This window comes from Dasypus novemcinctus, chromosome 15, assembly GCF_030445035.2.
Source record: "Dasypus novemcinctus isolate mDasNov1 chromosome 15, mDasNov1.1.hap2, whole genome shotgun sequence".
Taxonomy (NCBI): Eukaryota; Metazoa; Chordata; class Mammalia; order Cingulata; family Dasypodidae; genus Dasypus; species Dasypus novemcinctus.
Genome location: NC_080687.1, coordinates 10,747,870 through 10,766,900, shown reverse-complemented (window position 1 = coordinate 10,766,900; position 19,031 = coordinate 10,747,870). Strand labels below are relative to the sequence as shown.

At 47.8% G+C, this 19,031-nt stretch overlaps 1 protein-coding gene across 1 annotated transcript in view; it reads right to left on the bottom strand.

Moving 5' to 3' along the window:
• Positions 1 to 4,141: 4,141 nt before the first annotated feature.
• FLT1 (fms related receptor tyrosine kinase 1) overlaps positions 4,142 to 19,031 on the bottom strand; it is a 176,964-nt gene continuing 162,074 nt past the window's right edge. Inside the window, exons 26-30 of the mRNA XM_058277019.1 lie at positions 15,039 to 15,144; positions 14,597 to 14,739; positions 12,422 to 12,506; positions 10,214 to 10,308; positions 4,142 to 7,153 (exon numbers count right to left, since the gene is read on the bottom strand). Coding sequence (XP_058133002.1) covers positions 6,952 to 7,153; positions 10,214 to 10,308; positions 12,422 to 12,506; positions 14,597 to 14,739; positions 15,039 to 15,144 — 631 coding nt within the window. The 3' untranslated portion in view covers positions 4,142 to 6,951. The remainder of the gene's footprint in view (positions 7,154 to 10,213; positions 10,309 to 12,421; positions 12,507 to 14,596; positions 14,740 to 15,038; positions 15,145 to 19,031) is intronic.

Here is a 19,031-nt window from a genome sequence, read left to right as displayed (position 1 = left end):
TAAGGGGCTTGGGGCATAGGTGACATAAAGAAGAAGGAAGAATTATCTTTCATTTAGGAATTCAGAGAAGGGAGAGCAGTAGTTCAGAAGGGCTTTCGTATATAAGGATCTCTAAAACATCCACGGATTAGGGTGGGAGTTAAACTGATGGTTACATGTCCATGGGGAGGAAGGGAGAATAGTCTGCAGAGAATGGAGGGTGTGCTTGGAGGTTGTCTTAGGTCTAAGTTCCTTAAGAAAACATTAAAATAACTATTAAAGATAGGCCTGTATTTCATGTGATGCACTCTGGTAAATGGAGATAGAATGGCTTTCTTGTTTCTATCTCCTGTGCTCTGAATGGTCTGAAATAGCCAGTTTTCTCTGCTTTTAGCAAGTGCAGAGCTAGGGACATATCTATAAAATCCCTATATTAATTGTTGGGGGCAATAAAAAGGATTTTTAAAGCCCGTGTCTTTAAAATTTGTTAGAACATGGAATGGTGGTTAAGAAATCAGCTGTATTGAACAAAACTGAGTTCAAATACTGGCTCTGCCACTTAGAGCTCTGGTGATCTTGGGCAAACCACTTATGTACTCAGTGCCACAGTTGAATGAATTGTGATTCACACATTAAATATTTACTCAATGCCTACTATATTTCAGGCACTGTTATATTTACCAAATGCCTGGTATATGCTGGGCACTGTTATATTTACTGAATTCCTAGTGTATGTCAGGGACTGCTATATTTCCTGAATACCTAGACATGCCAGGCACTATTTTAGGAACCAAGGGAACAGCTGTGAACAAAACAGACAAAAAATTATGTTCTCAAAGAGCTTCCATGCTAGCAGGGAGAAGACATAAAAATTCGAATAATAAATTTGAATTTCAGCTAAATGATAATCTTTTAGTATAACGATGTCCCAAGTATTGCATGGGACATACTTATATGACAAAGCTATTCGTCATTAATCTGAAAATCACATTTAACTGGTCATCCTGTGGGTTTCCCCCACCTCCAATGCTAGATATGGGGAGTGTGGTTTTGGTGGAATTTCAAATGGAGTGGTCTGGGTAGAAAGCACCAGGGCTTGAGCAAGGACTCGGAAGTGAAGCCAGCAATGCGGATATCAGAAGGGAAAGTACCCCAGGTAGTGAGTGTAACTGGAGTGTCCGAATGAAAGCCAGGCCTGGGTGAGCGTGAGAATGACTGGGAGGAGGGAGGCAGGAAACAAGTCTAGGTCAAAGAATTTTGCTGTAAAGGAATAGAGGATGGGGTGGTAGCTGGGGGGTGGCGGGGGGAGGGTGGCGAGTAGCAATGAAAGCTTTTTTCGTTTTGTAAGATAGAACAGCATGTTTGTATGATCCAGCAGAAAGAATATTGGATGGGGGCGGGGGGGAGGGGGTTCCACTGCAGCAGTGTCATCGTGCAGGTGAGGAGAGGGCCAGGTACCTGGCAGGTGCATGGGTGGGGCACTGCTAGGCGGGAACGGTGGACTAGGTGAGGTTAGAGGCTGGCAAGTGGGTAGAAGTGATGGAGGGATGGTGGAGTTCTCTTTTTATCACTTTAACTTTCCCATCGAAAGACCTACCAATCGGACCTATCCTATGGGATTGCTTTGAAAATTAAAGGAGTTTATTCCTTTGAAGTATTTTGAATAATTGCTGGCACATGTTAATCCCTCAAATGTTACCAATTATTAGCTGTCACTGGTTCCTAAATTCCAATCTACGAAACAACATTTATTCATGTGAGCTTTTTTCCTGGTAGAAATTAAAAAAAAAAAAAAAAAAAAGATATAGAGGTAGGTTTTAAAATACAGTTGAATGAATTCTGTTGCAAAAACTATTGTAGCCTGAGGTCATGCCTTTTCTTTTTAGAAAGTGCACAGCTCAAGCAACTCTTACGAAGTGGACACATTTGTGTACCACTCCTCCGATCAATGAGTAGAACATGAGTAACATTTAGCTGCTGTTGTTCGTTTGGCCAGTGTTTTCTCCATGACCTGTCCTTAGCTCAGAACAGCAGGCTGGGATGGCGGCTGTGGGCGGGGCGGGGCGAGGCGGGCCAGGAGCTGACCGCCTCCCTTCGGGCCCCCCACCCACTTCAGGCTTGGGTTCCTGCCTGGACTTAGTTCAGGCCACGTGGTGGAAGCATACCTGGCTCAGAACTAACATACAGACCTGGCTGAAAACCTTGACTATCAGAACGGGCGCGGAGGCCCAGGGGAAACCCGCCAGCCTGGGGCTGCCAGCAGCCCCTTTGGGTACACTGGCTCCATCACCGAGGGCCTCCTTTACCATCTGAACCAAAAGCTTTTCTTTTCATCTCCAGCCTTGGCAGTTTTCTTCTTTGCTAGACCCTGAGTTGCCTTAGAGCAAAAATGAGGCCACAAGTTAAGAACTGCCCTTATTTTCCAACATCCTCATTTCTTTCCACCCTTCTTCCAGCTACGTGGGAGATTCTAAGACTGGAATTACAGTGCTGATTAGTAAACACGGCTGTTATTAGTGGTCTCTTCTTTAGTCTTTGGGATTTCTACCACCTGTCTTTAAGAGAAAAATTGGTGAGTTTTGTATAGCTGATCAGATACAAATAATGCTGATTTCACACTCACAGCAATTACAATGGGTTCCTGTTAATCATTTGGTACTAAATTATGTTTCATGGAAGCGGACTTGGCCCAGTGGTTAGGGCGTCCGCCTACCACATGGGAGGTCCACGGTTCAAACCCCGGGCCTCCTTGACCCGTGTGCAGCTGGCCCATGCGCAGTGCTGATGCGCGCAAGGAGTGCGCAGGGGTGTCCCCCACGTAGGGGAGCCCCACGCGCAAGGAGTGCACCCTGTAAGGAGAGCTGTCCAGTGCGAAAGAAAGTGCAGCCTGCCCAAGAATGGCACTGCACACTCTGAGAGCTGACACAAGATGACGCAACAAAAAGAAACACAGATTCCCGTGCCGCTGACAACAGAAGCGGACAAAGAAGAACACACAGCAAATAGACACAGTGAACAGACAACTGGGGGGGAGGGGAGGGAGAGAAATAATAAATTGTTGTTTCAAAGTAATTAAAATTAATATGTAGTGGAAGAAAAAAGATAGCATTGTTGGCCAGCCCTGTGTTGAGACCCAGTATATTTTTGAAAAATGTCCTGGCCTGTGAAACTCAAAAGTCTGGTAATGAGTTTAACACTGACTGAGGAGCCCAGAAACCTTACTGGACCCATCCATTTGTTGGAGGGGGAAAAAGGAACTCCCAAGTGTACTCTTAACGTTTCCAGAGTCCTGAGAAATTTTCTAAACTATGACGTGACACTGATTCCTGCAGCATTCTACAAATCCCTTGGCTGAATGAGGGCGTTCACTCGTGATGAAAAGCATTAGTATTGTTAAAAGACTCAAAATTCTTGAAGATAAAATCCCTCTTGCGCTCTTAAGTTAAACACAGATTTATGGAGAGTATCTCTTTTTTTTCACCTTTATCCCAAAGAAAGGCCTAATTTTTACCCTTATGTTTCCAATCTAGTTTCCTTGTGATGTGATTAAGCAGGTGGTGGCATGACCACTGTCTAAGTTAATGTGTTGGTGGCTTAGTCCATGTATAATAGTGATTACCTGGATTGTGTATTTCTTCTAGGATGTGATCCACAGAGTGAAACTGGAAACAACTTTGTACTTCTCTGAAAGAAGTTCTCGTGTCTTAGGCTTTTGCCTAATTATCTACTCTGGTTTCCTGCACCCAACCTTTCACACACATGCACACACACCCTATAATCATGGTGCTTGTTTATCAGCAAAATTAGTGTTTAACTTTTCAGTGAGAGCACTTTCATCTCCAGCCAGCACTAACACTTGGCCTGCATGTTTTACGTGTTTGTGATCTTCATTTTAGTGTTTTGTTTTCTGGGCCGTCTGCCTAGTTTGGTTTGGTTTTGTATTTACCATTTGCAGTGTCCTGACAGTTGAGAATAGCCATTCTGTACTATTTTAGAAAGTCTTGGTCCTTGCTTTAGCAGTGCTCGCTTTATCTTGCTTGTGCTGTTTTAAAAATAAAAATTGGTGTTCAGTGCTACCTCCCAGAACACCAGTCCCCCATCCCCAGGGACACCTGTGACCTTTTTTTTCACTTAAAAGCAAGTCAGGAAGAAAACAGGTAGATGCTTTTGGAAGTTAATTTTATTATATGAAGATAGCATACAAAATACATTCATAATGACTAGAAGTGTAGGACCAAATCATGTCTCACTTATATATGCAGCATATATTCTTGATTTATATAAAAGTAACTTTAAAATTCCAGTTTCCTTAAATAGTTATGCACAAAACACACACAAGCACATATACATAAGAGTTGCAACCGCTGTCATTCAAAAATACACTCTTTAGTCAGTTGAAATGGGGCTGGCAAGTATTGGTTTCAAGTTTGGCATTCTTACAGGCTAGGAAACAAAGGCATGCTACAAGACCCAAGCAACATTTTCCAGGATTTGAACAAATTTGTCCCACAGGATTAAAGTAGGGTCTGAGCATCCTTTTTCTTGGACTAACCAGATAGAGACTTGCCTACGGCTCCAGTCCCATTTCCCCCATGTGGTCACACATGCATTATCTTAAGAATCCTTCTTGTTGTCAACCCTTTGTGTCATAAACAAACGGCTCTCACAATACTATCATTAGTGTTTTAAATTATCTGCTGTATTAATGAGCCAGTCTCTTCCAAGCACTTTGCAACTAGATTTACTAATTTCAAACTTCCATTTTTCTTTCTATGTTAAGACTCCAGATGGAACCATTCTTGAACTGGTAGAGGCTTGTCAGTTACAAACCTAAGTCTTTGAATGAACAGTTCTAATGTGTTTTTGGTTTTTAAAAAAACTTTTAGTCTGGGTAAAAAAAGGTCTCTTATGATTAAGAAGGAATTTCCTTTGTTATCTCTAATTGCTGGCTCCTTATCTGATATGGACACATGGGAGACTTCTGCTTTTCCTACGCTTCACCTCCTCTGCTTACCTAATGTGTACTTATTGTTAGCTGTCACAGGTGCTCTTGGTGGATGTGGAGGAAGAAAGAAGCTTCTTCCCCTCCCGTGGGCCTGGCCTGACTCCATCGGGTGCAGTTTTCTCTGCAGGGGCCTGCCTTGTCCCTCGCCCACCCTGCGACTCTGGCAGCAGAGCTGCCCCTGGAGCGCCACGAACTTACTAGGGAATGTCCTGGCCCTGTCAGGCTTTGACTCTTCATCTCTTCATGCAAAGGAGCTTTTAACAAGAATGTGGCATACTGAGAAGGGAGCATAAATTCTTCTGTTCCTGATAGTTCAGTTTCTAGGGTTAAGTGGCATAAATTCAAGCACACTCTTCTCTGCCAGAAGCAGCAATTCGCTGTTGCCTGTCCAGCTTGTGACCGGCTTCCCAAGGTGCATACAGACTGAACGTGTAGGGCAGAATTGGCATAAATGTCAAACGGAGCCAGATGAGCACCCCAGGGCCCGCTGCAGCGCTAGCCCCTGAAGACCGGGCTCCCTCTCCACCCTGTCTCCCTGCTCCCATGGTCCTCTGACCCTGGCAAGGTCCAAAGATGATGAAAATGAACTTCTCTCCCCTTGAGGATTCGTGAACTAATGATAGCCTGAGTCCCAATTCTAGAAACACTTTGCATAAATAATATACCACCTCTTTTCTCAAGGAGCATAAAGTGCTTAATAAACATTAGTTAATGCTCTTGTATATCCTTCCAGGAGACTAGCATGAAATTGTGGAATCCCCATGAAAAGGGAAGCATGATCAACTTCCTATGCTTTGGATCTCAACTGTTTTAGTGGGTTGGTTTGGTTGGTGTAGAGATGGGTTTTCTGTCTTTTAATCATCCATCTTTTTTGGGTACAGAGAAAACCCGCCACAAGACTACATTTTCACTCTCCTCGGCTTTCTAAGTAACTGTACAAAACAGGGTGGTACAAAAGTTTGAGTTGGCTTGACTATATATTAATACTCTAGATAGAATCCTACATTCATTATCTTTCAAAATGTGGCCTTGAGTCTAACAGGAGATAACCCTAACAGACCTAACTCATTCCAGTTCGCTTACTCTGGAGCCAACCTAGCTCTGGGTAAGCTGTCAGGGTATCTTGTTAGAGAAGCCAACAATACGGGCTCAGAGTTGAGTGCCAACCTCAGTGTTATAAATCAAAACCTTGCCATGTAATGGAATGGGCATAGAACCAGTCCCATAGGTAAAGTTTTAAAAATTTGCTTTATAGTTCCAAAAATATATAGTTGTCCTTTCTTCCCAACCAGATTTCAGAAAATGTCCCCTCATCCCTCTGCCCTGTCTGCTTCCTTGCTGGGTTCTCTGATGTAGAACGGGTTAGGTCAGGGTTTCGGAAGTCACTGAGGTGTCATCGATGGCCTCCTCCACTGCCTTCCCTATGGTGCATTTAAAATGCTTTCTCTCGCCCTCTCCTGTTTTTCCTGCAGCTCCCTCCTACCTCCCTTTTTCCTTCTCCCACTTCTGTGTCTTATGCCTGCTAGAGAACCCAAGAGGCATCACTGACTAGCGAGTGATCCCTGGAGCTAAAGTCCTTGTCCTTCTGGTCCCAGAGCCAAGAGACCGGCCCAGCGGAGTCCACGCTGCATTGTGTGACCAGCTCACTGTCATCCTAAGTCCCACATGCCCAGGGTCTTGGGGGCTGGAGCAGGAGAGCCATTGGGCTTAGAGAGGATTTTGGTAACAGCGAGTAATATGGGGATTTAGCAGTAATGTTCTTCATTCGTCACTATTTCTCTTTCTATCTGGAGTTACATTCTTGTTAGTCAAAGAAAAATAAAAGCACTACTAAAAATCACAAAAAGCAGCTGGCTCCCGTGAAAGGTCAAGGTGTAAACTTATATATGCATAACAGTGACAAAAGCTAGTTTTCTGGGGGGTATAAATACACATGTGCTTCTAGAAATAAGGCTTTGCATCAAACTCTAGACAGGCGGGGGGGAGCATAAGACCACCGAGTTGTAGTCTGGGGGAGGAGAGCAGCACAGAATCTTCTTTTCCAGCTCTGAGTTGTCGTATGTAAATCTGCGATGGCCTTTGCTGATGTGCCCCCAGCTGGAATGGCAGAAACCAGGCCTGGCAATGTCAGAAAGCCCTGACTCCTTACTTTTACTGGTCACTCGCAAGCTAAAAACAAAAACAAAACAAGGCAAATGTACAATATTGGTTTCTTGAAGGGAAAACAAAACTAAACCAATCTCACTCGTGTCCACTGTTGTTCAATGAGTCATTTGTTCATACCTGTCCCAGAGCTAAGAGGTATGGATCACCAATCTCAGGCTCTAGTCGGATTTTCTTTATTTTAAAGCTGTATACCACCTGCCCCTTATCGGCTTGATTTCACTGGACAGAAAGCTGCGAGCCCTTGGCTGGATGTGGAGTGTGCGATTAGATCATGCTTCTAATTTCAGGTGGAAATTACAGCCCTCTCCTACCCATGGGTCACTTGGCTTCTGTGGTGGGCCAGAAGGTGCCTCCCCAAAAGATAGCCCTGACAAAGCCCTGGAACCTGTGCGTATCACCCTACCTGGCAAATGAGTGGCTCTGAACTCATGTGCCAAAAGATGTGACTAAGGTAGGCATCCTGTGAGGAGCTGGTCCTAGGCTGTCCAAGGGACCCTAAATGCAATTGCGCGTCTCCTTCCTTAGGCGAGAAGTGGGGGGAGTTTTGAGACAGAGGCACAGAAGTGGAGGAGCAGGGAACGCCGTGATCAGCTACAGCCTCTCTGGCCCTGCTGACACCTTGGTTTTCAACTCCCTGGTCTCCAGGAACAACAGTGAGGGAATGAATTTCTGATGTCCTAAGCCACCAGGTTTCTGCCATTTGTCACGGCAGCTTCAGGAGACGAGTACAGCTCCATACATAAGAGCGCAGTTGTGTCCCTTTCATGCTGGGTCCTGGAAGAGGACACTCTGATGTCACAATACTGCACATCACCAGCAAGGCTCAGGGACGGAGCGACTTGCTTCTAGGTCCTAATGTTACCTCCAGCCTAAGACAGATGCATGAGGAGGGCAGGCTTTTCTTGTCCTTTTGTATTTATTTGAAAGGGGTTTTTTTTGAAATAGCAGCTGGGGTGCAAGTGAGAGGGCCCAGCGAGTCACCGCATGGTCGGACTGGTTCTGAATCAGCACATCAAGAGTTTGGGCCATGTTTTATATTTTTAGTCTCAGAGCAAAGGGTACAATTTATGGTTTTCCTTTCTTCACAAAGATCTAGGTAAGAGTGACTTTCCATTTCCTCAAGTGTTCCAAAACAGGAAATAAAAGAACATGGGTCCAACTTTCTCATTGGGGTCCTCTCATCTGCTGCGACTCAACCCTGGGACCACTGCTATGCTTATGGTAAAAGGAAGGAAATGTGTCCTTCCAAGTTACTTGTGCTGGATGAACTGGGCTAGGTATATCATTTAGAGGCATCTGTTGCCATTTTGATTTAGATGAGGGGTGGTTGTTTTTTTTAAATGACAGCTTTATTAAGATACTTTACATACTGTACAATTCATCTATTTAAGTGTACAACTTAATGGTTGTAGTATATTCGTAGAGTTGAGTAACCATCATTGCCATCAATTATAGAACATTTTCATCACCTCCTAAAACCCATTTCTATTAGTAGTCACTCAGACTTTCTCAGCCCTAGGCGACCACTAGTCTACATTCTGTCTCTGCTGATTTGCCTCGACTGGGCATTTCATATAAATGGAATCGTACCACATGTGGCCTTTGGTGACTGGCTTCTTCCACTTAGCATGTCACCAAGGTTCATCCATGTTACAGCATATGTCTGAATTCCATTCCTTTTTATGGCTGCATAATATTCCTTTATATGGATATACCACATTTTGTTTATCCATCCATCAATTGATGGGCATCTGGGTTGTGTCTATGTTTTGGCTCTTACGAATAACACTGCTGTGAACATTAGTGCACAAGTTTTTGTGTAGGCATGTGCTTTCATTTCTCTTTGGTATATGCTGAGGAGTGGAATTGCTGGGTTGTTCAGAGTAACTCTCAACCTTTCGAGGAACTGCTAGACCGTTTTCCAAAGTGTCTGCATCATTTTACGTTTTCACCAGCAACATATGAGGGCTCTACTTTCTCCACATTCTTGCTAACACTTATTACCTGACTTTTTGATTATAGCCATTCTAGTGGGTATGAACTGGTAACTCACTGTGGTATTGATTTGCATTTCCCTGGTAGCTAATGATGTTGAGCAGCTTTTCATGTGTTCTTTGGCTACAACCACTGTTGTTGCAAATAAAATTGATGGGAGCACACCATGCCTACTCGCTTCTGTACTGTCAGTGGCTGTGTTCACCCCACAACGGCTACATTGAGGAGTTGCGACAGAGACCTTATGGTCCACAAGCCTAAAATATTTACTTCCTGGGGTGCTTTAAGGACAAGTCTGCGGCCCCCTGATTTAGGTGACAGAGAAGCAGCTTCTGCCTTCGAGTGAGATGGCGGCAGGCTTTGGGACCAGGAAATGAAGGCATTTCTTATGGGCCCTGCTTTTCCCCGCCTGGCACTGTTTCCAGGTAGAAACTAGTACAGAGAAGCTGAAGTGCCGTGCGGGGCCAGCGGGGTGCCAAGTCAGAGCCGCAGGACTTCCGAGGGGCTGGCCACACTGCCTTGGCGTGGTGGGAAGGACTGACCCATCAAGCCAGGGCGTGCGGAGGAGGCCCCAGGCTGCAGCGTCGGGAGGGGCTGGGTGCTCAGGGCGGCACATCTGAGCCTGGCCGACAGCACCGTGGCCCTTCTTGTGCAAACCCTGTCTTGCCCTAGGGTAATTATGGGGCACGTTCCCTTCCCGCTCCCATAAGACTGTCTGCTCGTGGTTTTTACTGCCTGCTACGCTTTCACAGATGTGCAAATCATGCTGTTCTCATCCGAGGAGCTGTGCTTCATGTATGTGGATGCCACACTTTGCTGCGTTGTGTGCATGTTTTCTTTCCTTTTAAACCCCAAGCCTTTATGCCCTGAGCTTGGTTTGTATGTCTGATTTTATACCCTCTTTCTTGCCCTTCTGGGGGAAAAAAGTACTTTCCTGAGGTGCCTGAACCCTAGAGTTCTGTTGGGAAACGAGGGGCAAGGAGCCCTGAAACACTCCATGAAGCCATTTTTCCTGGCCTCACCCCCACCCCACCCACTGATCATAGAAAAGCCACCCAGCTTCCTTACTCAATCTTGAGGGAGGCCTTGGACTTGCTCTCAGTCCAGGTGAAGCGCTTCAGCACGGGGGAGGCCAGCAGAGTGCTACTGTCCAGCTGGTAATCCTAGTGGGGAAAGGAAAAAGGTTACACTTCTTGCCCAGCCCGGGAGGTCCAAGCCACGTCTGAGGATGACGCTGGGACACACATCTGAAGCTACTTCAGGCTCTGTCCTCACCCGCCACACACTCTGCCCATAGAGAAAAAGCCTTTTCTCCATATTTTCAACCAAGTCTTTGTATTTGCAAGAAGTGCCTATTTCTAGCGACTTTGTGACCCTTCTTTCTGAAAGTGGAGAAAATAAATTTAAACAGAAAGGAAAAATGCAGGTTACAGGTCAGCATTATCCATAGTAAAGCTTGCACTATTAAAACTAATTTGGGGAGGAGCAGATGTGGCTCAAACAGTTGAGCGCTTGCCTCCCACATTGAAGGTCCTTGGTTCGGTTCCCGATGCCTCCAAAAAAAAGGAAAAAACAGACAACGAGCAGATGAGCAAAAACAATGAGCACAAACAATAAGCAAACAGATGAGGGAGCCATCTCAGGGTGGGAAAAAACTAATTTTGGGGCAGATGATGATTGGCTATGGGTGTGCCTCGTTAATCTGGGACCATGAAGTGCAAAAACCCTAAGAAATAATAAAGACCTGATTTAACTGCTTTTCCTTGAAGATTCTCTGGGATTTTCAGGCCCTCGTTGGTCACAGTTTCCAGCACTGACATTTCCTCACTGGTTCATCTTTCACATGCTATTTTATGCAGAATCCTCGTTATTCTGTTGGGCCTGGTGTTCTGGTAAGTGGATCCGACGCTTGGTCCCTGCCGCCCCGTCTCTTCCTGGGCGTGTTCACGCTCTCAGCTGTCAGACAGCCAGCCTGAGCTAGCGGAGAAGCTGTCGACAGGCCACCGGGGCCGCAGGGGAAGGAGGGTGAAGGCGAGAGAAGCCTCCTTCGGTTTGCTCTTCCCTTTGACTTGAAACTGCTGAACGGCAGAACAACTCCAGCTCCTTTACCGCTGTATTCTGCTGCTTACTTGCAATGCCATTACAACTTTAAATCCTCTTTTCCTCCTGATGGGATGCCTTTGGACAAGCTGCTGTGTTTTCTAAGGTGGCCCTGCTGTGGCTCAAGGCTGCGGGATGCGCCCGTTCTGGCCCCTGCTTTCCAGCACACAGTCCTCACCAGCGCACACAGGACCCCCCAGGGATCCTGCCAAAGGCACACCCTGGTTCCATGGGACTGCGTGGGCCCCGAGACCCTGCATTTCTAATTCATCCCAGGTGACTGCAGCAGTCTGCAGAGCGTCCCCAGAGCACCAGGGTCTACTGTCCCAAAGGTGCCCTCTTGCCAGCCAAGGCCCACCGCTCCCCTCATTCTCTCCACCCCATCCAGATGTGGCCAGGTAGGAACACAGCTGCTCGGGCTCCAGAACCCTGGGGGAGGGGGGCGCATAAGGAACAGGCAGCCTTATTCTAACATCTCCCGGCTGCTCTGGAGAAACGGCTCCCTCCCATCACCTGGCTCAGCCAGCCACACACAGAGCAGTCACCACGAGTCACTCTGAAGGCAGGGCCCCAAGAAGCCAAGACATTTCGATACAGATTATGCAGTTTCCTATGGGACTAGATTACTATGAGGCAGGGACTGGGGCCTCCAGCCAATTCTGTGTCATCCTCAAGTCATGGAATTCTACTTTCAAATCAGCTCTGTATGGCTGAGTCCAGTTGTCAGTCCAGACTTTGAATCTACATGTGTGCCGTTTCTGTGTTTGCTCAGATCCCCGGGTGGGTGGAGCTGGCCAGCCCTGGGCAGCGCTGGGCCTGGTACACACCGTGCCTCACACCTCAAGGCCACCTGGCTTGTCTGTTCCAATGCTGTGCACAGTTTTGCATGAAGAGCAGACAGCCTGCCTGAGCCTGTTTTCCCAGCTGGGTCCTTCCAGGCATCTCCTGACAAAAGTACTTAATGATAACTCTGCTGGAAATCTCTAAACAATAAATTACATGTCCAAAATGCAAAACCAAACCAAACCAAACCAAACACATAGAAAACCCACAACAACAAAAACCGATTACTGGCCCTCACAGACCCAGAGCCCCTGGACCGCTGGCGTCTGCTTGGACAGACTCTGGCCAAGGGTTCTGCAAGGGTGCAGGGAGTAGGTTAACTGCTTTACTTACATCAAGCATGGAGGTGGCAATTGGCAGAAATTCTTCAAAGGTTTTGATTCTTTCCAGGCTCGTGAATTCGAAAGCATTTACGTATCTAATGAAGAAGAAAGAATAAGCAGGACAGGAAATCACACCCGGCTTTGATGAGTCAGGAGACCATAGTATACCAAATCCCAGCCAAGGTAAACCAGAACGCCGGCAGGAACCACCTCGCTCCTTCCGGGGCTGATCCCGGGGGTGCTCGGGACTCCTGACAGTAATGCCACATCCTCCCGTGGCTGTGGTTCCTGTCCCATTGTTTTGAGCAAAACCCCAGACGGACCCTCGGGAGACTCACTGGTGGTTGGGCCTCCGGTCTCCTGTGGAATCAGAAAGCGAAAGGCCTAGAAGAGACCTGAGGTATCTAAACACCCTTTGTTAAAGGAGAGAAATGAGGCCCAGAGAAGCAATATAGCTTTATCACTCATAGGTGCTGAGTTCCTGAAAGGATGTGTGGTGACAAGTAAAATGACCTGTCAAGGTCACACAGCTGATTAAATGGCAGAGTCGGGTAGCACAGCCAGTCCCAAGACTACGGATTGGGAAAAATGGGTAGTATCTGTGAACTTGAGGCAAGTTCACCTATGGAGTATGTCAGTCTGGTACTGTCACCTTCTCAAGGCCCCGTTTCTTAGGCAAGCTGGGCTCGACACGAAGCAGCAATCTGGAAGGGGCCAGAGAACTCTGATGCCTGAACTCCGTATCACTGACCAAATCAGACCCAGCTAATTTGTTTAATCCAAATGAGTTTTCTCAACTTCAGCCAACAGGTGATTCATCTGCTTCAGCCTCTTGGGCTGGCTGTGAGAAGAGCAGCGATACTGATCTGCAATCCGTGACCACAAACCTAGGCCGGCCTCAGGTGCCTTCTAGGCCCATCAGGGATGGCTGTCGATGCTTCCAGACGGTGGCAGCTCTTCCCCAGGCCCTCAGCATGCTTGGCTGAACTGAGGCCAAAGCCCTGGGTTGTGCCCTGCTGCAGACAACGGTGCCAGAAGGCCCCTGGGAGAGACTGAAAGTCCCCAGAGGCACGTGGCAGGGGGCACAGGAGGGCATGTCACAACACCCGGGTCAGAACGTCTGTTCTGCCGCTTTGGAGCTGTGCTGTCCCCACGTGTCTAACAGAAATAAAAATATCACATTGGCAGGGTGGGCTTTTGAAATTTTTTAACGTTTTAATTTTATTTTTGTCTTTGCTAATTGGCAGGGTGGTTTTGAGCACTGAAGGAGCCGACACATACAAAGAGCCTCGCTCAGCGCCAGAGCCACAGTTGTGGAACCGCTGTCAGGCAGGTCTGAAGTGCAGCCCCTGCCTGGCAAGGCACCGGAGAAACATTTGTTCCTCGGCCCCAGCTCGGCAGTGACGCGAGGCGTGTCAGTGTGTTAGGTAAGGCAAAAGGCCAGGTTTTGTTTGTTTTGTTTTATCTAAGTTGACATAAAAAAGTCAACATTGGGGAGCGGATGTGGCTCAAGCAGGTGAATGCCTGCTTCCCACAGGGGAGGTCCCAGGTTCAGTTCCCCGTGCCTCCTAAAAGCAAAAAAAAACCCCAAGCAAACAAATGAAGAAACCAACCCAGGGGCGCTGATGTAGCTCAGAGGTTGAGCGCCACCTTCCCATGTATGAAGTCTGGGGTTCAATCCCAGAGCTCAACAACAAGTCAACACTGTAGGAAAAAAAAAGATGGTGGGCTTGTTGTAGAATAAAATAGACTAGAGAATCATGATGAACAAATGCTGATCCTGATTGGACCGTCCTTTTTAAAACAAGGTAAAAGACGTTTTGGGGAAATTAAGGAAATTTGAATATTAGACAATATTAAGGAATTATCATTCATTTCTTCACTATAGTCATTTGAGTTTGGCTACACAGGAAAATGTTCATTTCAGAAAACACATACCAGAGTATTTCAGGGTAAAGTGCCATAATGTCTGAAACTCTCTTTCAAACAGTTCAGCAAAACAAAAAATACACACATGCACACACACATATAAAGTAAAAAACCAAAAATGGCAAAATGGCAAAATGTTAGCAACGGTTGAATTTAGGTAGTGGGCATATCGGGGATCATTCTACAATGCTTTCTTTCAATTTTTTTTGGTATGTATGAAAGCTTTATAATAGAAAGTTGGGAAAAGAAATCTTACCTGACATCATCAGAGCTTCCAGAATTAAGCTTTGGAGCTGAAATATCTTCCTTAAAGAAGTTCTCAGAGAAGGTAGGGAGTGAGTATGTGAACCCACCATTTCCCGTCAGTATGGTACTTAGCGGGATATAGTCTTTGCCATCCTAAAACACCAAAGCAGAGCCTCAAGTCACACACTTCTACTTCAACCTATTTCTGTGAAGCATTCTGTCAAGCTCAGCTATTAGGTTAATTTCACTGTCATCTGTACAATCTAGGCGGCATTTGGGAAGTATTAAAAGATAATGAACTAATTCTGTATGTACACACATACATTTTACCGCTGATCTCAGCCATCCTAATGATGGGAAAACAATATAAAAAAAACCACAAACAAAACACCCCCTTGCCTTACATTCAAAGGCATCTGGCCTTCTGATATTCTAGTGAAATTTCACATCACCTTTTGTACGTTTGCTTGAAGCAGATCGCCCAGTTTTTCCACAAGTTCTGAAAATCTTGGCCTTTCTTTTGGGTCTTTGTGCCAGCAGTCCAACATGATCTGATAGCTATTGTGGTGAAAACACAATGGAGGTAGTTGGAGATTAGGGATAATTACACAGATTGTCCTACATCTTAGCTAAATGACTGGGTGTTGTCATACAAACAAAGGTTTTTTTGGGAGCAGATGATATCTGCCTTCCTCTTCAGCTGTGGGGACCCAGCGCCAGCACACGCCCGGCTGTCCAGCCCGTCCTGCTGGCACAAGGCAGATGACCGAGTGACTCCCCAGAGCCACCCCACTTGAGCTCTGCAGATAGAAGGTGCGCGCTCTACTGTGAGCCAAGCAGAGCAATCTGGAAAGGAAACTCCGCTGGCTACTTCCAGATAGCTGGCCTGAAGTGGTGCCCGCCCTCCCTCCTCATTTTCAAAAGCAGGACAACGGTCTTAAAGTTAAAAAATAATAATAAAAATAAAGTTATTAATGCCACGAATCTCAGAGGGTGTGTATGTATATTCCTGGGTTGTAGCAGAGCTGGCCTGGGCGTCTGGAGAAGCACATGGTGCCCCAGGGCCTCACGGTTCCGCTATGGAGCCCAGCGGTGGGTGCTGGTGGAGGGTCTCCCCGACACCCTGTTGTTTCCCTGAAGCTGAAGTCCACACAGAGGGTGAGTCTCTCCTCGGGCTGTGTGCAAGTTTCCTGAATTGGCTGATTTCCCCCCCACCATTTCAAAGCTGCCATTACAAACCTGCCTCCCCCAGTCAAGGCACAAAGTCGAGGCTGGGCTTTGGATACATTGGTTTTAATATTTTTAGAGGCCGAGTCTTGTCCTGGGGTTTAAATGGGCTCCTTTGCATTTTCCCCCCTTATATTTTGGATGGAAGGGTGCAGTTCCCTCTCTTGGTCCTATCTGCAGGGAGGCTAGGGGCACCTGGCCCCCTGGAGGGCTTGTCCACACACTGGATTGACGTTCTCAGGCCCTGCAGTCTGCTCAGGGGTGTTTATTATTCCTAATCTCTTCGCTCAGGTCCGCTGGCCTACATGGGGCTATGGCTGGAGAGAGCCAAACTGGAGGCACTCCGGGGGCAGGGAATCCATCTCCCTGCCCCTGCACCCAGCCCAGGGCCTGGCCCAGAGCAGTGAATATTAGCTGAAGATAGTCAGCTGGGTCCCCAGGAAGAGAAAGGCCACTCCTCCCGTGGATTCTCTGACGTGGCAGACGGCATGGGCAGCGTTGGGCCATGGGTGCTGCAGAGCCCCCTACCTTTGCCTGGTTTACCCAACTCTGCAGGGTGCTGCGTGGGACAGCCGGTCCCAAGAGCGGGGGAGTCCCCTGGGGAAGGTGATGTGTGGGACCATGTCAGGCGTCTCGGTGCTGAGGCTCAGCTTATAGAAACGGAGGGGGCTAGGAATGAGGAGGGGAGCTAGCTCCTACTCTGGTTGCTTTCTGGGAGACACAGGTGGGGGCCACAGCTGCCCAAGGTCCCTAGCTCTCCCTGACCAGCAGCACCTCGGAGGGAGGACTTCAGCCACCTGCCCCTAAAGGTCCTGGGGCACCCCAGGGCTGGCCATTCAGGGGACCTGCGTGAACTTTCTAGTGGCCACAGGTCTGCACAATCCTACCTGGACTTCATCTTCAGGGAAACTCATACATTTCACTAATTGGTTGAGATACATGCAAAAATATACCACCGAGGCAGGAGGCTGTCAGTAGACAAAAGCCTGAGGTCTTCCCCTCAAAAGGGCCAGCTGTGGCAGAGTCTGGCCTGCTTGCACCTGTACCTGACCACATCTTACACACACCTTCCAAGGCTTGTCTCTAGCAATAAAGAGATTCTCGGAGATTGGTGGAAGAAAAACACCAAGTAGAGATAGAAAGCAGCCAAAGCGAGCACGGCCTGGGCCATGGAGTCGGGCACACAACAAGGGCCCCTGAGAGGAGGAGCCTCCTGCCCAGCAAAAGCCCTGGGGTGACCCGGGCAGCAGTGGCTCACCGCCGAGCAGGCTGTTTGGACCCGGCTCACTGTGAGCAGGTCTCGCCCTGGTTTTTCTCTGCCCAAAGGAGAAAGAGGGACTGCCCACAACTGCTCCGCGTTTTTAATTTTTGATTCTTGGTTTCTGATTTCTAATATCCATGCCTCTTGCTTAAAATTCAATGCAATTCATCTCAGCAAACACCAGAGGAAGAGAAAAAAAAAATCAAAACATTCATTGCTTATTCCCTTTTTGAAAAACATCTGATTAAACAGGCCCTGGGTGAGGAACAAATGACTTGATGTCACACAGTTTTACATCACTAAGTAATCAGGTTTATAAAGTAAAGAGACACGAGTTGCACCCAACCCCAGGGCCTTTCTGAAACTAGCTGGGGGTGAGGGCCTGTAGAAGAGCTTCTTCCAAACTATCACCTAAGCCCCCCAAGTGCACAACACTCTAGGCCAAATGAGGTCCTGGGACCCCAGTTCTGAGAAGCTGCACGTTGTCCTCCCTAGACCTGCTGCTGGAACAAACAAAAACGAAATTACTCCAGTGGTTTTTGAATGCTTGAGGAAATGGCCGAAGGGCTGAATACTGGCCTTTCTGAGGAAAAATTCACAAAGCTACTTCTTGGTTTTTTAAATTGGAAAAATTAACTCGTTCCCAGAATTGAGGAACCCTCCTTCTCTCTAGAAGCCTTTTGGGGTACAGGTGCCATCTGGGTGAGGTTCATATGTCATCACTGGAAGGCTCTGTAAAGCCACAGGAAGCTTGGAGTCCCACGTGGATGCACATTTGAGAAGAAGCTGGAGTAGAAGGGAAGACACACCCTCAGGTGTGCAGCTGCCGTCGTGGGCTCTGGACTCACAGGGGCTGGCTGAGCTGATGGGCAGCGCAGCCTTGGGCACAGCACTTAGGATTTTTGTGCTTTGGTTTTCTCATTTTACTCATTTTATAAAATGGAGACACCAATACCTACTTTATGGGATTATTACAAGAATCAGGTACACGAACATACGTTAAAGGTGCTTAAGACAGTGTGTGGCACTTGATATGCACTCAATAACTTAATTATTATGGTTTTTATTCCTGTTAGTGAGTGAGAGCCTGTACTGGTGACTTTCAGATTATATGAAAAGTGGAAGGAAAGACTGAATGCAAAGCCTGGGTGAGTCGGATCAGAGAAAAACCTCTGAGGGGTGCCTGGGGTCCTTTGATAACTGGGCCCCAAACCTGGGCCCTCTGCCACTTAGCTGGCGAGAGCACACGCTCAGCTTCTCCGAGTCTCAGTTCACTACTTGGCAAATTCAGATGCCAGTGTCTGCCCTGCCTGCTCCTTGGGGTTGTCGGGAACTTCCACTGAGGCCGAATACGGAAAACACTTGGAGCAGCGGAAGAGTCGACGCCATCCCATTTTAGACCAGTTCTCTTGGTGTTTACTCTCTCACAAGCAGAGGGCATCAAGCTGTGCAAACCTCTCCACGCCCAAGGTGCCCTGGGGGGAGCGGGATCTTCCAGCTCTGCCACCAGCTTGCAGCTAGAGGCCTGCCTCGAGCTGCCTGCACTTTCCTGCCCGGGACACGGCGCTGACTGCCGGCTGACCCTCCCTCCCCTTGGCACCCCGGCTGCTCCCGGCCCAGCCTCCTTGGCACTGAGCCTCCATCTGCCCCATGGGTTGGACCAGCCTCGGGCCGAGAGGGTGGAAGGAGGCCCGCCGGCCCCGCAGCCGAGCCCCGCTTCCTGCGCTCCCAGGCTGTCCGGGGGCCTGGTGTGGCCTCCACCGTGGGGTGGGGCACGCAGGCCGCCGGCCAGCTCAGGAAAGGTGGTGCCGCCCGGGGAGTCCTTGTCAGCAGCTCCACAAAACTGCAAGTGTCATCACATTCCTGCCCGGGCCTCAAAGTGCAAAAACCCTGGGGAAGAGGGACATCCGAGAGGAATATCCTCCCAGGGGTACAGCGGAGACGGCGGCCTCGGGTT